This window comes from Myxocyprinus asiaticus, chromosome 35 (assembly GCF_019703515.2).
Source record: "Myxocyprinus asiaticus isolate MX2 ecotype Aquarium Trade chromosome 35, UBuf_Myxa_2, whole genome shotgun sequence".
Taxonomy (NCBI): Eukaryota; Metazoa; Chordata; class Actinopteri; order Cypriniformes; family Catostomidae; genus Myxocyprinus; species Myxocyprinus asiaticus.
The window spans coordinates 38,020,614-38,041,237 of record NC_059378.1 but is presented as its reverse complement, the minus strand read 5'-3'; the positions used below and the strand labels follow the sequence as shown (position 1 = coordinate 38,041,237).

General features: G+C 38.6%; 1 protein-coding gene across 6 annotated transcripts in view; it reads left to right on the top strand.

The window, feature by feature from the left end:
- LOC127426601 (E3 ubiquitin-protein ligase TRIM62-like) overlaps positions 1-20,624 on the top strand; it is a 77,595-nt gene extending 56,971 nt beyond the window's left edge. For all 6 annotated transcript variants that reach the window (XM_051673520.1, XM_051673516.1, XM_051673521.1 and 3 more), the window contains 4 exons: positions 2,866-2,961; positions 10,672-10,928; positions 12,255-12,370; positions 17,824-20,624. In XM_051673520.1, coding sequence (XP_051529480.1) covers positions 2,866-2,961; positions 10,672-10,928; positions 12,255-12,370; positions 17,824-18,374 — 1,020 coding nt within the window. In that variant the 3' untranslated portion in view covers positions 18,375-20,624. The remainder of the gene's footprint in view (positions 1-2,865; positions 2,962-10,671; positions 10,929-12,254; positions 12,371-17,823) is intronic.

Sequence of the window (20,624 nt, the reverse complement as noted above, 5' to 3'; positions counted from 1 at the left end):
GCTCTCAGGCGGCCGGGCGGATGGACAAGGCTGCTCCATTGGGGTGGATAGTAGTGTCAAGGACTCTACTACGGCACATCCCTCCTCCTTCCCGGGTTGCGGCACCAGTGTAACACAGTTCAATGGAAAGGAGGAGGCAAGAACCGGCTTAACAATATAAATAATATTTTAATAATAAACTTAAGGGCAGCTGCCCGTAACTCTCTCTCTCTCTGGAACTGCCGCCTCCGGTCACCTTTATCCCTCTCGAGGGCTTGTTTAGCCCGATTAGGGGCTGGGTGTACAGCATCACGACCCGGCACCACCCTCCTCCCTGCTACACTCCTCCCTGCCACAATAATTTTTATAGTAAAATGTTTTATACTGTTTTAAGAATTCTTAATTTTATAACATAATATCATACAAGCCTATGTAAAAGGCTATAAATTAGGGATGTAACAGTTCAATTTTCTCATGGTTTGGATTAAATTTTTCAAAGAGCCACTTTCTCCCACATTCACTGCAATATAGAAAACAGAAATGATCAGTTCTGTTGTCACTGTCAAAGACACTGTCAACTTATAACTCCATGAGTGTTCAACATTACACTCACCTAAGATACTATGTTTCAAACAATAGACTGCTCTAGTGAGAAATCATAAAGATTTGTTCACCCTCTTTTGTGTTTTGCAGTGAAGTATTGCATATCACTAATTAGCATTTGCATGAAGGTGTCTCAATGCAGTTATTGCAGGATAAACTATACATTTTTCCTGTTATGACTGTTTTCATGACAAACAAATATCTCAGTTAAGCTATTCAAACATGTTAGACAGAATCACGCCGATGAGTGAGATTGTTTCTGAGATCGGGGGATACTGTTTCTATGAACACGCGCCAATGGACCGCCGCTCTCATTAAACATTAAACAAGCTCTCATTAGAGAGCTACCTTAAACCCTCTGATAAAGGAACACCTCAATTGAATTCATGCACATTTGATAGGCTATTGATAAATATATTTTTTTATGATGAAATCACAACACGGGCCGCAATGTTGAGTAGCGCTGCTAACGCATGCAACGCAACATAAAGAGACCTTGTACAAAAAGAGTGATTCATAGCATTTATGGATTATTGTGATTGGAGAGCTAATAATTAACGTCAGAGAAATGCAGCCTCTGACTTACGGTCATTACGCAAACCTGGAGATATTACCACGATTCGACAATAGTGGTCACTGTTGCCCCAAACATCGCAAATGTACAGTTCTATCCTTCTAATTGGTCATTTGTATTCATGACAGAAAAGATCTCACGACCCAGTGGTTGAGAAATCCTGTTCTATTGGATTCAGATTCAGTGACTGGGAAGGCCACTGAAGAACAGTGAACTCATTGTAATGTACATGAAACCAGTTTGAGATGACTTTTGCTTTGTGACATGGTGCATTATCATGCTGGAAGAAGCCATTAGAAGATCACATGTTCAGCAACAATACTTAAATAGGCTGTGTTATTCAAACGATGATTTATTGGTATTAACGGGGCCTAAAGTGTGCCAAGAAAACATCCCCCAGAATATTACACTACCGACAACAGCCTGGACTGTTGACAAGGCAGGTTTGGTCCATGGATCCATGCTGCTGGTGCCAAGTTCTGACCCTATCATCTGTGTGCCTCAGCAGAAATCGAGATTAATCAGACCAGGTTATGTTTTTCCAGTCTTTAACTGTCCAGTTTTGGTGAGCCTGTGCCCACTGCAGCGTCAACTTTCTGTTCTTGCCTGACAGAAGTGGAACCCGATGTGGTCTTCTGCTGTTGTAGCCCATCCGCCTTAAGGTTCGATGTGTTGTGCATTCTGAGATGCTATTCTGCTCACTGCAATTGTACAGAGTGGTTATCTGAGTTACCATAGCTTTTTTGTCAGCTTGAACCAGTCTGGCTATTCTCCGTTGACCTCTCTCATCAACAAGGCATTTCCGTCTACAGAACTGCCGCTCACTGGATGTTTTTTGTTTTTGGCACCATTACGAGTAAATTCTAGAGATTGTGGTGCGTGAAAATCCCAGGAGATCAGCAGTTACAGAAATACTCAAACCAGCCCATCTGTCACCAACAATCATGCCACAGTTCAAATCACTGAGATCAAATTTTTCCCCATTCTGATGGTTGATGTGAACATTAACTGAAGTTCCTGACCCATATATGCATGATTTTATTCATTACACTGCTGCCACACGATTGGCTGATTAGATAATCGCATGAATAAGTAGGTATACATGTGTTCATAATAAACTGCTCAGTGAGTGTATATAACTGTTGATATTAAAGTTGTTGATTATAAGTATAGAAAGAGTATACAATATTTTAAGTTTATTGCAAAATATTCAGATATATACAAATAAGAAGTGTAGGGAGACAGACTCGATTGCATCATTTACAGTGTGTCCTGGAAGTGGGTGGTAGATGCAGAGATCTTTTGTTTGTTGGTCATGATTCTATGATTGGTGGATTCACAGGTAGTGTATTTTTTCATCAGATATTCTGCTTATAAAATAACGCAATCGGATGACTTCAACAGAAGTATATAGCCTACTATCGATTAACCTCAAGTTATCGTTAAAAATGAATTTGCCTATGGAAAAAAATTTTTTTTTACTTATGATGCACTCTTGCCCAGTGATTTTTATTGTGAGTGATCAAGCAATTAAGGGTTTTGTGTGGTGTCAATAGTATCACACACAGAAGGATTTATTGCTGTCATAGTTTGGATATCTGTCCTGGGAAGGCTGGGGAAGCTGTTCAGACTAATTACTTTGGGTTCAAAGGTTGCCAGATTAATGGACAAAAAATTACATATTCTGTTATGCTGTGGTTTTCTTACAGAGGGAGATGAAGGAGCAGCTGGCAACTCTACAGGACAGCCAGAAGGGACACACAGAGGCTTTACAACTACTGCAGAGACAGCTCACTGAAACGAAGGTAAACTGCTGCACACAAGTTCTTGTACCTCTCTACTAGATCACTGGGTTTATTGTATCTCATTATTGCTCAAGGAGACAAAGATAGAAATAGCATCTTGTGATTTAGGAAATTATTCTTCTGTCAGTGAATGCTTCCTCATCTTTAATGTCAACATGAAAAATGATCAATGTCCCTGGTGTCATTGTGCATGATTCATCAGTGAGAATTTATTTTGGTTTTGTATCTTTAATTAAAATTTAGCCTAATAATTTTTTCCACATCTGAAATTACTTTTCTTTAAGTCCGCACACAAGGGGGAAACCATAATATAATTAATTCATTACTTATCCAAATAGCAAAGCTGCATTTGCATGTACAATTTCTTTGAATGTGGTCAAAATCCGTCCATCTCCAACACTGAATGTAGTTTCAGTGATTCAATCACAGTTCGTTCACGACGCATCTTGGGTGCATTTACACCTGGCATTTAATGTGTTAAAGTGCTGTCTGATTGCAATCCGTTCACCAAAAGCGCATGATAATGCCAGGAGAAAAAGAGACCATAGAGGCTTTGGAGTGTAAACAACCTCCCAGAACATCCTAGCAACCACATAGCAACACATTGACAACCAGCATTGAGTTTTGCATGGGCAAGTACCCATCATTTTTATTTTCTTCAGAGAATATAAAAATGTAGTATTAACCATCAAAATCACAGCCGAGCATCCACAATCCAGTCAAATCTCCATGAATTAAAATCAAGTCCCACCCTACATTATTTTCTGCTGCAGATTCTGAGTCACTCAGAAAGCATTCAATTATGCTTAATTGTGTTGTGACAACTATTTCATGTTGTCTTTAAATAATGCCCCTCTCCCTTGTGATCAGCTTTGTAATAGTTATAGCTGTGTTTAGTGTGAATTTATTTAGTCTATTGGGACCAGAAGGTCAATTCTAGATTGATGGGTTAACAGTGATTTATCAGCAATTCTTCCAAACAGGTGACAGCCTGATGCAAATCACTGACTTAATATTGAAACCACATCTGCGGTTCACCTCTGATGGGACTCTATTAAAGCAGACCTGAAATCAGGGCTTGTGGCAGTCGAAATGCAGCTGACAAACAGCTCACACTGCTCACCATGGCCATTACAGATTCATGGCAGGTCTCTCGCTCTGTGTTTCTCTTGCTCTCTTTTCAGTTGACATTGAATTTCCAGCAAGCAAATTGGTTTATTGAGCAGCTCTTTAATCTTGACACCTTGTTTTAATCAGCAGAGAGAGACACCATAGTCAATACTGCAAGTTTGTCCATCTCCCTGCCTCCCTCCCCCTTGTTAATCACTCCCTTCTTTGGGATTTTGGACTGTTGCAGTGGAAGAGCTTCCTGATACAGTTGACTTCAAAATTAGTTGCTGCATTTTTAGCTCACATTTAATTTAATACTGTCCACTGCATCATTGGGTAAGTGTGTATTTGCGGGCACAATTGACCCTTCGCTAAGCCCCACCTTAAGTGTTTCTGACCAATCCTGTCTTAGCAACTGTTGCCAGGGATGCCATTTTTCTGACAAGCGCTTGCTATTTTCCAATGAGAGCCTACGAGAGTAATTGAGTAGTTTTAGTACATTTAGTACACCTACATTTGCTCAAAAGTAAATTAAAGCTAGTAAATGAACCTTATTTCATTTACGTATTGGTTCAGGTCATAGTAAAAGCTATTGTAAGTAAATGGTTCACAGCATCAAAATGAGTGCGTTATCATTTTAGTGGTTTATACACAGATATAGAGCATATTTGTAGTGTTTTTACAGTGTATATTTTTAAATGGTTGTTTCCGTGAAAAAAAAAAAATATGCTCTTTATCTACAAAAATAATAATAAACATTTTAAAAAAAAAAAAAAAAAAAATATATATATATATATATATATATATATGTCAGACAGATATTTTTGGCTGCTACATTGCATCTGTTGTTGCAATGTCTCGCATATTGATTATTATAGGCAGTCCAAGGGTGTCAAACTCAATTTCCACACTGGATCTGTGCCCTGCTTCTAGCAAGCACTGTTTATAATGGTCTGCGGTCTAGACCAGTCTGTGAATAAACACAGTTGCCTTGCGCTTGCGCACCACCTTCCGTTCTGTTGTGCTGATAATTGATCCAGGTAATGGCTAGCGCTGTTGATAGTGATATACACAGTTGTGACTGGTCCATGAATAAGCGCACCTGCATTTTCATGTTCGATCATTGTTGTCACTTCTGAGTACTCGTGCGCATCCCAACACCACACCCTCTTATTTTAACCCCTTCCCTCCAACCACCTGTCATATAGAGACCACTTTTCACCATCCAATCAATTTCTGATGGATAAAATTAAGATCTAAATTTTTTTTTTACTTGTTGAGTATACTGTTTCATAGGGAAATAAGTCACATTATGAAAGGAAGTGAAATGGGTTGTGAACGTTGTTTCATGTTGACTTTATAGAGTCCTGCGTTGTGACAAATCGATTTTTACTACAAATATTCCATGTTGTGCCTCAATTCATATGAGGTCATTACTGCATGTATAATAATTATACAAGAACTAAAATGATATTGTTTAAAGTAGTTTTAGATGAAGCATAAATTGTCGCGCTGTTGTCACAGCATCTTTCAAGTTCCTTCTAGCTTTACCATTGCAGGATTTTTTTGAGCAAATCAATGATTCCCTGTGATTACATTGTCGTGTACTAGACCATCTTTTCATCTTATTGATCTTATGGCCATTTTTTTTATCTAGAGAGCTGATTATACTTTGAATATCTTTCAGTTCATTCCCTGACTGCAGCAGCCATCATTTTTGTCCAGAGAAAATGTAGATGTTGACATTGACCAGCCAATCGTATCCTCCCTGGCTTTATTGATGCAGTGCTTTAAGATGCGCAGCATGCTTCACATTGACATTCAGAACCATCAATGCCTCCTGCAGCCAAGAGTCTCCAGTGCTAGAGATAAGAGAACAGACGACTATTTCAGATAGCTGTCTTTAGAGAGCTGTCACAGCACAACCTTTTGGGAAGTAGATTTATGGAGTAAACTGAATATAGCAATAAAGCAGGCTCACTTTTAACTCCTAAATGGCAATAAAGTGTGCTTGCTTTTAAATCCTTAACACCTGGCAAATTCCATGGTGTCTTTTATCTTGCAAAGTTACTTTTGCAAGAGAGACCCAAATATCATAAAGACTCGGGGTGGGTTCTTTTGACTTGGATCAGTAACCACCCACCCACGCAACCAACCAAGTGGCAAATGGTTTGTCATTATGTTTAGTGGTCGACCGATATATCACAGAGGCAGATAAATCTGCTGATATTTGGTATTTTTAAATTATCCTGTTTGACCGATTAGTTTCTTAGGCCGTGACGGCAATGAGAATTGCCTGCTTGCACTTGAAAGAGCCGTCTAAGACATACCGTCTGCAAATATGCGGGTATCTAGTTTAAACAGATTTAATTAACAAACCTCACAAAACTTGCGCAAATCCAGCCTTTCTTCCTTTTAAATTTGACTGTCCTATTTTGAGAAAATGCATGCATTGTGTGCACTGTTGTTATTTCCTTCTTCCTACACACAAAACACACATCTTATTTTTATTTGATTTTGTGTAAACTTTTAAGGAGATAAAATGCTAAATAAAAGTTAATTTATTATTTAGCCAATTTATGTATGTCATTTACTATTATGTTAAATTGCTTGATATATTGGCCAATCGACCACCATGCTCTCTGAAAACCGGCATCGGGCATTAAAAAAACCCATATCGGTCGACCTCTAGCTATGTTTGCCTTGAATAAAAGTGTTCATTTTTAGCTTGTTGCAGCCTCCCCACTAGCATGCTCTAGATTTAGCTCAGTGGTAGGCCTGCTGACAGATCCTCTCTTCTGAAGTACCGAAGTTGAATCTGAATTGAAGACCCCCAAGGAGGGATGTGTGGGATTAGCAGATGTTGTAGGGAGGCCGAGCCGCACTGGCTCATGGGATGTGTTTACTGGCTTTAAATAGTCCCCATCCTAGACAGCAAAGCCCATGGGGAGAGCACTTTCAAGAGATCACTTTAGCGTCGCTAAGTCCCATTCATCCATCAGGCTCCAGCATGTGGGCAGACTCAGCCCATGCAAATGAAGCCAGTCCTCCTGTTGGAGAGACAAATGGGATAGTATGATTCCATCTCTCTAGTGGCAGGAATCGCTAAATTCCAGGATAAATTTACTTAAAGTTGCTGTAAGCGATTTTAGCCATTCTAGAATTTACACAAACTGAGCCGTTGGATTAACCACGCTGTCTTTCCAAAACCCCGCACTCCAAAGATACCAAAATGAGCTTTATTGAGACTGAAACTGAGCATATGCGGTTGTTAAAAACAACAGCAGCAATATGGCGCCCTCAAGTGACAACTGTAATTAACAAAATGGCAAAAAAAATGGCATAAAGCCTCAATAATCCACGGAAACTATGAGAACACGCAAAATGATTGATGGCAGAAAGCGTCAGAGACCACAGACACATTTTTGTTTGCTGTTTACAAAGTCTAGAGCTTTCACAGAGATCAGTGAGAAATCTCAGGACACTTATTTCATTAATATCTTTCGGGGAGTAGGAACGTTTTTGCATACCAGGAAATCACTTACAGCACGTTTAAGACATAAATAGTCTAAGATAGTAGGACATGTCTTCAGAAAATGTATCTTGAATGACATTAATTTTTATTACCCTATTGAAACAATTGTTTATTTCTTTACTTAAGCATACATCTAACAACATTTTGTGAGTGTAATGCTTTAAACAAGAACAACAAACTATTCACCAGTGCGGTAAGAAAAATGTATTTAAATCAAGATATACAGTATTCTCTGAAAGTCTTATTCTCTTGCATCTTGCTTTTCAAGTAAATGTGTCTTGTTTTAAGGATGTTGAAGGATATGTGAAAAAAGAATTTCACTGTATATGTGCAAATGTATAATGTGTGATAAATCAATACAATAATAATAATAATGTTTAGATAATTTTACTGAAAAACAACAAAAATACTGAATAGGAAAAAAAAATCCAGTATAGTTTCTTCTCTGAGCTTCCCTTGTTTTTATGGACATCCATCAGTAGAACAGCTTGTGTCCTACATCGATTTGACCTTGATGTTCAGATCTTTGATCTGTCAGCTGTAACTGATGTGCTTTATACTTTAATGGAGGTGATTGGCTTCTTTAGAAGCATCTTATTTTATCTCTTTGACTTTACCTTCTTCCCGGTCAAGGCACAGTTTTGTTAACTGGTTTCACAGTTCTCTCCTTTGCGTTCCCTATCGACTCAGCCACAATTATCTTAGTACTCATCTGCCCGTCTACATATGTAATCATGTCCTTCTCATGGAGGCTGTCCTACAATAACCCTAAAGATTGAGGGAGGAGCAATTAAATGTCATCTGGTGAGGCAGTTTCCACTTACCCAAAGCCATCATTCACTGCATCTAACAAACGACAGACATAGACCGGAAGTCATTCATTTCCAATGGAAAGATGCACAGGGGCTTCATGGAGTTCCGACCATCTTTGGATGCAAAATTTTCGGATCCGATTTCGACTTCGGATGCATTGAAATATTTCAACTTGTACAAAATGACCGTTTGAAGCACGCAAAAGAATATTATGAAAGCCAAACGATGCACTCTGCTGGCTGCTGAGAATGTTTCCAGATTATGTAAGTCGCTTTGGATAAATGTGTCTGCCAAATGAATAAATGCAATGTAAATGTAAATGCATTCATTCTGTCATAAAAAATTTTTTTCGAGAAGTGTTTATATTTAATATTTATTTTCTGCAAGAAGTGTTTACATCATTTTTTCATTGGATTTTTTTTTTTTTTTTAACATATGCATTATTTTCTTTGTTGCATTGCTTTGTGAAGATCTTGAGTTTCTTGAGTAAAGTTTATAATAATAATAATATTGGTCAACAACATATCAGACTGAAATGTGACACTGTGAAATTAAGCATTATGGTAAGAATGATTTTTATTTGTATTTTTATTGAACTATTGAGCTATTGTCAAGTTCCAAATAAAGATAAATTATATAAGAGAAAGTATTTGGAAGTATTTTATTCACTGACTGGATTATCCAAATATAGGCTGTACGATATGGTTATTTAATATATTAAAAATTTTCTATTGATGTTCCAAAAACAATTACTATATTGTGATATATATCGTTATCGTGATATAAGATTACTCATATCATGATATGAGATTTTAGTCATATCGCCCACCCCTACCTGCTGCATATCGTGAGTGATTCACAAAATGTGCAGAGCAAACAAGTAATCGTCCATTGTAGTAATCAAGCACGTCGTTCAAAATAAACTCAAGCCATTTACTGCTAATGCCGGATCTCTCGGAAGGTGATGCAGAGATTGTGGAGGTGCAGTTTCTCCACATCCAGGCACACAACAACACCTGATGACCTTACTTAACAGCAGTAGTATCACTCTCTGTGTTGGAGTAACTTGAGCCATTCTCTCCTTATCAGTACACCAATGACGATGACGCATGTTGTGGGCCTGTAAATGCAAATGAGTAATGTCTCGTGACGACACGAACACACAGCTTTCAAAACAAGATGTTTCTGGGGAGGAAGACTGGGGAGGAAGTTTTGAGTTCTGAAACTTACAGCATGTTTTTGTAGTATAGTAACCTCTGTCTAAATATCTAGGAAAATTTGATTCTCCATTTCATGACCCCTCATGAAGTCTCTCAGTAAGTTTACATGTCAGTTATAATTGAGCTACAGTGAGTTTTTTGCAAAGTCGAGCAACAATCTTCATCTGTCTGTCCTATGACACAAGGTGTAATTGAATATTTGAAGAAAGGACATAAAATATGCCATGTTGAATACACTTACATCTGTCTTTTGGAATGCACAACTCACAGGCCTATTGCGGTCTTAATAAAATGTATATAAGCTGGGTGAAGCCGAGCTACAATCATATTATCTAGAGATCTGTTAGTTCGACTTTGTAGGAAATGGACTGATAAAAGAGACTAATTGTTTTAGTCCGACTGAAATCTAACTTCAAAGTGCATGTAAATGTACTGACTAAGGCTGCAAAGTGTATTGAAAAAAAATGAAATTGCTATAATAGTTTGTATGATGCTCGCAAATTTAAGTCCTAGTACTGACTTAGATGTTCTGACCCCTAGATATATATGTGGCCTCTTTTTAATATAAGTCTCGATCACATCTGTTCCATCTAATAATCAGTTTTTCCTAACCATTCACAACTGCAACAGGCATCGTGCAAAAAGTGTGACTGAAAGTTATTTTTTGTCAGTCTGTTGTGTTTTAGTTGTGTTCTAGTTTTATCTTATCGCTGTGGGTAGTCACGTACAATGAAATCTCCTTGGTCCAAAATTCCACTCCATGTGGCTTTTTATTAGGCTAAACATGAAATATTGTTATTTCACGCAGTGATTGACATCTTAATTAGTTTTGTGCCCTGTAGGGGAACAGGGTATTATTTTTCAGCCCTTTGTGTGCAATTCTGAACATTGCAGTTATTATTTTGACATGTGGCTTAGCAAAAGTCTAGCTGACCAAACTTACAGTCACAGTTCAACCAAAAATTTAAATTCTGTCGTCATTTACTCACCCTGATGGTACTTTTCTAAAAGTTCCTTTTCTCTAATTTATAGTCATCAGCGAAGAGCCTTCGTGCCACAATTGGCGACGCTTTTGAGCGATTGCATCGTTTCCTGCGGGAACGACAGAAGAGCATGTTGGAGGAACTGGAGGCGGATACGGCTCGCAGTCTCACCGACATCGAACACAAGATTCAGCGCTACAGCCAGCAGCTCCGTGACGTCAAGGAAGGAATCCAGATCCTTCAAGAGCGACTCAACGAAACCAGCCGTCACGAATTCTTGGAAGGAATAGCCCTCACCTCAGACAGGTACTGAGGAGCGCTTGTGGTTAGGAGAGGGACTGGTGTTGAGTGTATGTTAGGTGTTTTGATGGTAGTTTGAGATTCTCTGGTCTAAAACGTTTTATCTTTTTTCCTGTAACTGCTGGTCAGAGAGCAAGTGATTCGTGGAGGGTATTGCTGGTGGAAGATACCAAGGCAAGTCAGGCTATTTGAGTTATCCAGCATTCTGTCAGTATTTGACCTTTGCCTTTTGCCATATGGGTCAATGACGTGACACTCATTATTTTATCTGTATCGAATTAGTTATCCAAAAATACAGTAAAAACGCAATTCACACGAAACAATTAACTCTTCTATGTTCAAAGTCATTTTGATAATTTTGCTGGGGCTTTAAATAAAAAATATAATGTGGTGTAACTGACCGGAGATGTTTTTATTTTTTATTATTTTTTATTTTAACGTAAAACAGAGAGGACGCCTTTGGACCCTTAAGACTGTATGTGAAGTTTTAAAAAGGCACATTTTGTTTAAGTCATATGGAGTAACCCTGAGAAAACTATTCTTGACACAAGTCGCAAAATTTGATTAAACTTTTTTTCTTGAATTTTATCTTCTTTTAATTAATAAGTTGTTTACACTATTCAATGTATTCAAGGTGCAAGGAACAGATTTTAATACATTGTACTTGATGGTTACACCAGATTAAATTTTTTAAGTCATTACATTTTTGTTTCAAATGTACTTGACATATTTTTTAAACTAGATAATTCTCATTTTTATCACCTCGCACAAGCTTATTTGTCAGTGACCCATATGTGACAGGCGCCCAGTCAGAGGAGGGAACAGACTGTTCAAGATTTCGAACCAGACTAGGCTAAAGTTTCATTGGGGGTAGATAGATTAACGCAGTATAATCATGGTAAATATTTGAAGTTTAGCTCACCAATCTGAGAAACACTGGAGCTAAAATGCACTTGTGAATGGGTGTGTAGCATTTGAAAAGCAGTTACTAGCCTTCCCTTACCCTCTTTTAATTTGGGAATTTGGAGAAAAATGAGAGAGGAATGAATAAGCGGAGTAGAAAGACCATATGGGATGGGAATAGCATGATTAATGTTGGGGTTGAACTAATGAAAGTGATCTGCAATGTTTGAGATTGAACTCAGTTCCCCTTGTGAATTTGAGCTGTTTGACTTTGCAGGAGAGGCACAGCTATGTAGGAAACACAGTAAGATCCAAAACGAGTGTTTTGAAAACAGGATCTGCTGTTTGAGGAAGACTCAGTTGGTTTGGGTTTGGTGAGTAGCCAATGCTGAATTTGAATAATGCAGTTGTTTTCTTGTGTTTCTGCAGAATTAAAGGAAAGATCCACGAAACGAACCTTACCTATGAAGACTTCCCGACATCCAAATATATGGGTCCGCTACAATATACCATTTGGAAGTCTCTCTTTCAGGATATCTCACCAGGTAATACACCAGAATTAAGTTGTAGAAGATGATATAGACCGCATGACATTATTGATATCATGCATACCTCCCATACAATCTCTCAGTAAGTTCTGTGTTTACTTTGAAAATGCAGGTGACATTTTAACATCATTAGTTTGCCTTTTTGAAAGCTGCAGATGTTTTTTGCGATTCCTGAATAGTGCATTAACACTTGCAAATACTTCACAGTATCTCAACAAAGTGGATTATAGAATGCTAACATCATTATAATACGCTTAAATTCCTGGCTTAATGGAATAGTTCACCCAAAAATGAAAATTCTCTCATCATTTACTCACCCTCATGCCATCCCAGATGGGTATGACTTACTTTCTTCTGCTGAATATAAACAGAGATTTTTAGAAGAATATTTCAGCTCTGTTGGTCCATACAATGCAAGTGAATGGAGACCAGAAATCTGAAGGTCCAAAAACCACATAAAGCAGCATAAAAGTAATCCATGCGACTCCAATGGTTAAATACATATCTTCAAAAGCTCTATAATAGGTGTGGGTAAGAAACAAATCAATATATAGTTAAATTAGTCCTGAAAGTCACATGTGGCATCTGTTTAGTTTCACTTTCACATCTGAAAGTGAAAGTAAAAATGAAGATTTAAAGTAAAAAAGGACTTAAATAATGATATGTTTCTTACCCTGACCTATTATATCGCTTTTGAAGATATGGATTTAACCACTGGATTCTTATGGATTACTTTTATGCTGTTTCTGGCCAACATTCACTTGCATTGTATGGACCAACAGAGCTGAGATATTCTTCTAAAAATGTATGTCTGTGTTCTGCAGAAGAAAGAAAGTCATACACATCTGGGATGGCATGAGGGTGAGTAAATAATGAGAGAATTTAAATTTTTGGGTGAACTATCCCTTTAAGTATTGAGAACAGTGGAAAGTTAAATTTGTAGTGTTTTCTTAGGCAAGCATTGCTATTTCTATTGATAAAATTACTGTGATGTTACACAGCAGGCAACCACGCTTCTGGGTTCTTTTGAGCAACAGCTTTCAGATGGATATTGGCAGCACTGCGATTTTAATAAATAACAATGTTTATGTTGATAAAAGTTACTGTAAAGGGATTTCTTTGGTTTATAGTGAATAAAAATATGTAGGTCCTTTTTGAACTATTGACAAAACCAGTTTCAACTTTATTTAGTAGGCCTGTATGAATATGGTAGTCAGGTAACTGATTGATGAATACACATCATCACACGCTTAACTTCTAAGGCCTGAGAATGTTGCATATAAAAATGGAAACATGCAAATTGCATCTTTGCTGCTTAAATTATTGGTCCACACACAGTACATAATAACATTTGAAATATTCAATATGCAAACAGCCGATTTAAATTAAACAAGTTACTTACTACATTCAAAATATATGCAAAGACACATTTTAAAAGTACTACATTATTTTTATTCACATATTCATTCATAAACAGCCAGTATGAGCTGAGGTGTGGTCCAGTTCGTCCCGTTGAATCATCATTGTTTGATCATATTTGGCCTCATTTTTGTCACAGTGGTTGGGTTTTGGAAATTAAAACCAGCTGATTGCAATAAAAATGTGTGTGTGTTTTTTTTATTCTTTTTCTCACTGAAAATTTAAAATATACTAAAAACAACTGAGTGGCAACTGGTTCTTATTAGAACAGACACAATAACACTGACAGTGATACATTTAATGGTGCTTTGAACAAAATCCTAACCCTAAGTATTAAACTTAAGCACATAACTCATCCTGCACAGTTGTGCTAAGGACATGAATGATGCCTCTAATCGTGCGTCTGCGAGATCTGACTTTTTCCACCTGGCGAACGACAAATTGGGCAAAAATCTCATAGAATTACTGTACAGCAAAGGAGGAATCTAAGCCTCATCTAGAAACCAGAATATCACTGACTTGGCCAGTAAGCAACCACCCAGAAAACCCTAGCAACCACATAACAGTGCACTAAAAACCACTCAGAAAACCTTAGCAATCGCATAGTAACTGCCTGTAACGCCTTTGGGAGGGAGAAGCACTGCTCGGATTGTCTTGAAAAAAAAAATCTAGTTGTTCAATTAATAATCTCTTTACCTGCTGTCATTTTTGCATTTGTTGTAGTAATCAGTCATTTCGAAAGATACTAATCAATTTGCATGTATTAGTGAGTCCAATTAAAGATGATCTAATCAACACAAACTGAACCTGCGTGTTTGCAGCACTGCGAATTAGATAATATGCTTTTGATTGAGCCTTGGACGAGTCACCCATTTTATTCGCAGAGCAGCAATGAAGAAGCATGAGGAAAGGTCTCCTCTATCTGTATTCCCCTACAGTAGCCACCTGAGGCAGAGCTTTATTTAAAATAACACTGCAGGGGATGTCTTGCGCTCTCAGTCAATTCTCCAATTTACAAGTGTTCTTTACACACGCACAAATAAGCAAATCCAAAGCGTATTATTGGTACTTGTTTTAATTCATGTGATTTGGAGAGAGAGAGGCAAAGACAGATCGAAACTAAGGCGACAGAGGCTAAATTATGTATAGGTTACCTGAAGCGTAAACTGCCATTGCCAAAGAGTGGAAATGACGACATTGTATCCTCTGGACGGTGCTATGAGTCCTGTTTGTCGCAGATGTTTTAAATAGTAAAGATGAACATATTTAAGAACTTAGAACTTAGAGAGGGAAATTATGGCAAAGAGAGCCTGATTTCTTGCCAACCCTAAAAATTCACATTCAGGACCTCCCAGCAGTGTGTGCACTTTGAAAAAGAATGCACAACATGTATTGTAAATTATTGCTTCAGATTAGAAGTCCTTACAAGTTCCAGTTCCTCTCAGCTTTATTATCTCCCCATCTTTCCTCATCCAGTTTTTTAATCTTGATACAGTTCATCATAGCTCGACTTCCCAGAACTATATTAAGGCACATTACATATCATAGTTTGTTGTAACTACTTTGCTCAGATCAACTCTCCCCGTCTAAGCTATTGGGACTTTTCTCTTGCTATATGGTCTGTGTGCATTGTTTTGTGTGCCTGTACTAAAATGTGCCCAATGTATAATGGCTTACACAGGAAACTTGTCCTCAGTCCAGCATTTGCCTCTGCTCAGGGTCCATTACATTGGCATTCTTGCTCACTGCTGAAACCAGAGCAAGCTGGCACCATAATGGCTAGTGCAGACTGTTTGCTGCAGGCAATGCCAGCCAGGCAGCAGTTGATGGATGGAGTTTTATTTATCCTTCTTTGGCAAAAACTTGATGTTGGGCAGCAGCAGCACCATAACACAATAGCTGGGAATCATTAAACCTGACAACTTTTGCTTAGCTTTGTTATACTGATACCTGAATATTTCTTAAATTAACTTCAAAAAGTTTGGATGAGTAATTCTTAAGATTTGTTACACTTTAGCCATTTACCTTCAAATGGCCAATTTCCCTGCCTTTTTTTATTTTCACCCGTTTGCCAATTTTTAATTGAACTAAATGGACAGTTCATTTGAAATGATTCAGAAAAAATAAAATTGTGAAGTGATAACTGTTATGATAGCTGTAACGAAACGAACAACTTCACAGTCGTGCATTTATAGAAATTGAACACCTTAACATGTTTCAACCAATCAGAATCAAGAATTCAACAGTGCTGTGCTAATCAGGTGTTAAGGTTAGAAACATTCTTTATGCAAACATGCATATGCAGATGTGAGTGCATGACTAAAGACTGTTCACATGACTAAAGGGAACAATGCATTCCTATGGAGCTATTCATATCAGGTCCAACAAATCGACAGCCCGAAGGTTTTTTTACGGAGAGTGGTCGGATTTTTTTGCTTTGGACTGTGATGAAAACTGAATGACCAATGGAATAAGAGCTTTGGATGTGCAGCTGGTACCCCCGAAAATGATTTACCATACTTAAGAATAAATAGTTGCAGTTCATGAACCCTTTGTAATGCAAGCATAAACCCGGTCTGTAAGTGAAGACGCTAACTACCACACCTGGAGTCGCAATTCGAATCCAGGGCATGCTGCGTGACTCCAGTCAGGCTTCTTAAGCAACCAGTTGGCTGGTTGCTAGGGTGGGTAGAGTCATGTTGGGTTAACATCCTCGTGGTCGCTGTAATGTGGTTCTCGCTCTCGGTGGGGCGCGTGGTGAGTTGTGCGTGGATGCCGCGGAGAATAGCACGAAGCCTCCACACATGCTAGGTCTCTGCGGTACCGCGCTCAACAATCCACGTGATAAGATGCACGGAATGACGGTCTCGGACATGGAGGCAACTGAGATTCATCGTCCGCCACCCGGATTGAGGCAAGTCACTACGCCACCATGAGGACTTAGTGTGAATTGGTAATTGGGCATGCCAAAGTGGGGAGAAATGGGGAAAAAAAAAAAAAGTAAAATAAAGAAAAGCCAGTGTTTACTTTAATATTATTTTAATATTATGCATCATATTTTATAATATACATGTTTTTCTTAATGTACATTATTCCACATGTATTTATATCACTGTACCTTGTGTTATATTATTCAGGGAATAATTCAGGTATTATAAAAAGAGAAGTTGACTTTGGGAGTCCGTTTGGAATATACTCATAGCAAAATACATGTGCAAATAAATATCCAGTAGTGCTCTTTACTCATCTCACTCGCATAAAAAACAGATTATATACTCCTTAAAATGCATCAACACCACGGAAAGAACATAATGAAAATGTTATGCCAAATTAGATAAATAAATGCTATAACAGCGTTAAATTTATGAATCTCTAGCATTGACAGCTGAAGGGTGTGGGCCAAGGAGCTCTAAAATATCGTGCGTAAAAAATCTTGCAGGCAGGAGACTGGTATAAATGTTTGTAGAACAGCAACAGACCCATCTACTATACAGGAGTGAAATAATTTTTCGTTTCATTTTTTACAGACTTTGTGTGAATAGACCTTCCGTTGGAAGTTCATCTCGCAAAATCGTCACGGATTTGGTGTGAACAGGCCTTAACGCATTGCCAACGCGGGGTCCAGTTGAACATGCTTAACCTGGGTTCTTAACCTCATTACTCATGGGGCAATAGTCACATTCAAAAGTCTTTGCCATTAAACTGGATGTGTTTCTCAGATAATTGAATATATTGACTTTTAAAGCTGTTGCTCCGCCAATGACCGTAGTTAGCTTGCAATAGGAAACTCACCGTAGAAGCAGAATGTTCACAATAATGTCCGCTATAGCAGCACTTGCGGCAACGTTTTGACTGCAGCGCATTCATGTGTTGTCATGAGTTGTGGTCTGACATATTTTTTAGCGCAACGAGCTTGTGTAGCTAGAAGCGTCTGTTCACGTACTTGTGTAGAGTATGTTTCAGCCTTATCAAGCTTTTTAATTTTTTGGTGAATGCACTGATTTTTATTTCCACTGTCCTTACCTTCACAGTGCCTGCTGCTTTAACCATGGACCCCATCACTGCTCATCAGCGACTGATATTATCAGATGACTGCACCATAGTTTCATACGGTAACCTGCATCCACAGCCACTTCAAGATTCACCACGCCGTTTTGACGTGGAAGTGTCTGTGCTGGGAGCTGAAGGTTTCTTCAGTGGGGTCCACTACTGGGAGGTGATGGTATCTGAAAAAACACAGTGGATGATTGGCGTGGCCAATGAGACGGTCAACCGCAAGGGTAACATTCAAATCCAACCCAGTCGAGGCTTCTACTGCATTGTAATGCATGACGGTAATCAGTATAGCGCTTGCACCGAGCCCTGGACACGCCTCAACGTTAAGAGCAAGCTTGAAAAGGTGGGCGTCTACTTGGATTACCTCAAAGGTTTGCTGATTTTCTACAATGCTGATGACATGTCTTGGCTCTACACGTACCGAGAGAAGTTTCCTGCAAAACTTTTTCCCTACTTCAGCCCGGGTCAAAGCCACGCGAATGGAAAGAACGTGCAGCCCTTGCGAATTAACACCGTACGTTTATAGGAACTGAGTCAGCAGATACTAGCGTGTACATTAAAGTTTATTTCTTTCAGCTTACCACAAAGCACTCTTGGGGCAGCCGACATGGTACTGAATGAAGTGATCCATTTGATGAATGTGACGCAAGGCTCTTTGAGTGCCTGGAGTTGGAACTTGAAGAGTAAATCAAATTGAGAGCCTTGCACTTTTCTGAGTGGTGCCTATGGGCATTTTGTACATTTAGTGTTGCCAGTCATTTGTAATCTTGCCATGGCCTTCTTGCTTTCCCAAGATTTCCCCAGCTGTTTGCAGACAATACACTGTCTTACATCCCCTCAGCCCCTACAGGGTTCAAACGCTCCCTCTTTTATGGCTTTATTCTGGGAAAGAGCTTATGTGTTGTTCTGACAGAAATATGAAAATGTGTTGCCTGTTTTGTTTTGTGCAATCGACTAGTGTGTTTGTGGAATGGTCTGGCTTTGCAATGCTACCCTATCTGATATTTTGACACATGGTTAAATCTTGTGCACTGACAGAGACTAGTAAGGAAATTTGGGACGAACTCTATTGCTTTTCCTCCTGTTAGTTGCACGATTGGTGATTTTGGAATTTTGCGTCCCTCAGGTTATGCTCTCCACGACTGCAATAATGATTGATTTTGCAGTCATGTTAAGGCTAGGGTCTACTTAGTTTTTCCCCATGCCGTTACATCTCGTGCACGATTGAGCACTCTTTTTGACTGCAAGCCTGTTCGACTCATGCACTCAACTGCTTAGTAATACTCTTTAGTACAGTCAGCGGCAGATGAAGTGCACAGACATGCACTGTCCGTGTTTAGTAAAACTGGGCTGCACTCGCACTGTTCTCGAAACATGCCCGTAGCTGCACCTGGAGAACAAAATATACTTTGGCCTTTAATGAGTTGCGTGTTTATGTGTGCTTGAATGATTGTGTTCGCTATTAGATCTATCCATTTTTATGAATCCCCGGCTCTATTTCATTCCCTTTTAGTTGAGATTCAAGGCAGTGCTAGAGGAACTTGTATGCCACTATCGTATATGCTGCTGTAATGAAATAGGGGTCATGACTTTGCGCATTTGTACATATCGCAGGTGATAGCTACACCTTTCCTAAATTGGTGATAAGTGCGTTCCTGCACTCTCTTTGTTTTCTTACCATGGTATTTTATTTATTCATCATCTGCTTACTGTCTTACTTTCTCTGAACATTCCAGTGTTCATGGTGTTCTGCTGCTTCTGGGACATCTCAATATGATGGCCGAAGTGTTAAAGAGGACACTGGGTTTCACACTCAGCCATCTGTCAACTGTTACACATCTAATCAGGTGATAATTGTGCAAGAAGGCGGCATGACTTTTCCATTTAAAGAGCCTCTTATCCATGCCTCTTTAGAAAAGTGTTATAAATATCCGCAGTTTTCATGTAAATAATCATCTAATCCACTTTCAGGGAGAAAGCTGAAGAGGCTTTTTAAAGAAATATAGCTTTTTAAAAAGTCCAAATATAGTTTTAAATGGAAACACTACACCCTGAAGAACTTTGTGTCAGAATGCACGTGGAAATGTTCTGCGATTGCCCTGCATTGTCACCACTTTTGCAATGTCAGCATTTGGTGCACTGATATTCTCCTTTGGTGTGTATACTGGCCTGACTGTTGTAACACCCTGAGAAGCTTTTGTGAATCCCCTGAGTTGCAATTCCAAGTAATTATAACTCTTTTTCCAGTGATGTTGCTGTCGCAATACACCTTAGTGGAAAAATTCCACTGATCTTATCGGAAATGATAGACAGACTTTGAATCCATTCCATATTTTCATATTTTATTACGTACTTGAAGTTCTCCACTCCTGTTATGATGTACCTGTGTGTGCTGTCATTTGTGGTGTTAAAGGGTAAAGATGCAACTCATGTTGTTGGATGTGTTGGTCAGGGCATTCATGACTTAGACCTCAGTGGGGTCGGTATTACACAAGGTTGCTGCTTGTGTTATGTGAGGCAGTCAGATTATTATTATTATTGTTAGGTGGTGGTGATGGGTTCTTTAAGATATATAGTTATACATACATATATATATTGCTGAGGATTATATTGTTGTTGGTGTTGATGATGATTTGTGTCTTTGGATGAAAGCTGCTTTGCACCCATCATTGTCTAAATGCACTCTGGTGAGCTCTTGCTGCTAGAGGTTCATGGAAAAATGTTTTAATGTTCAATTAAAAAAATGGAAAAACCAAAACATTTCTGACTCTTCATT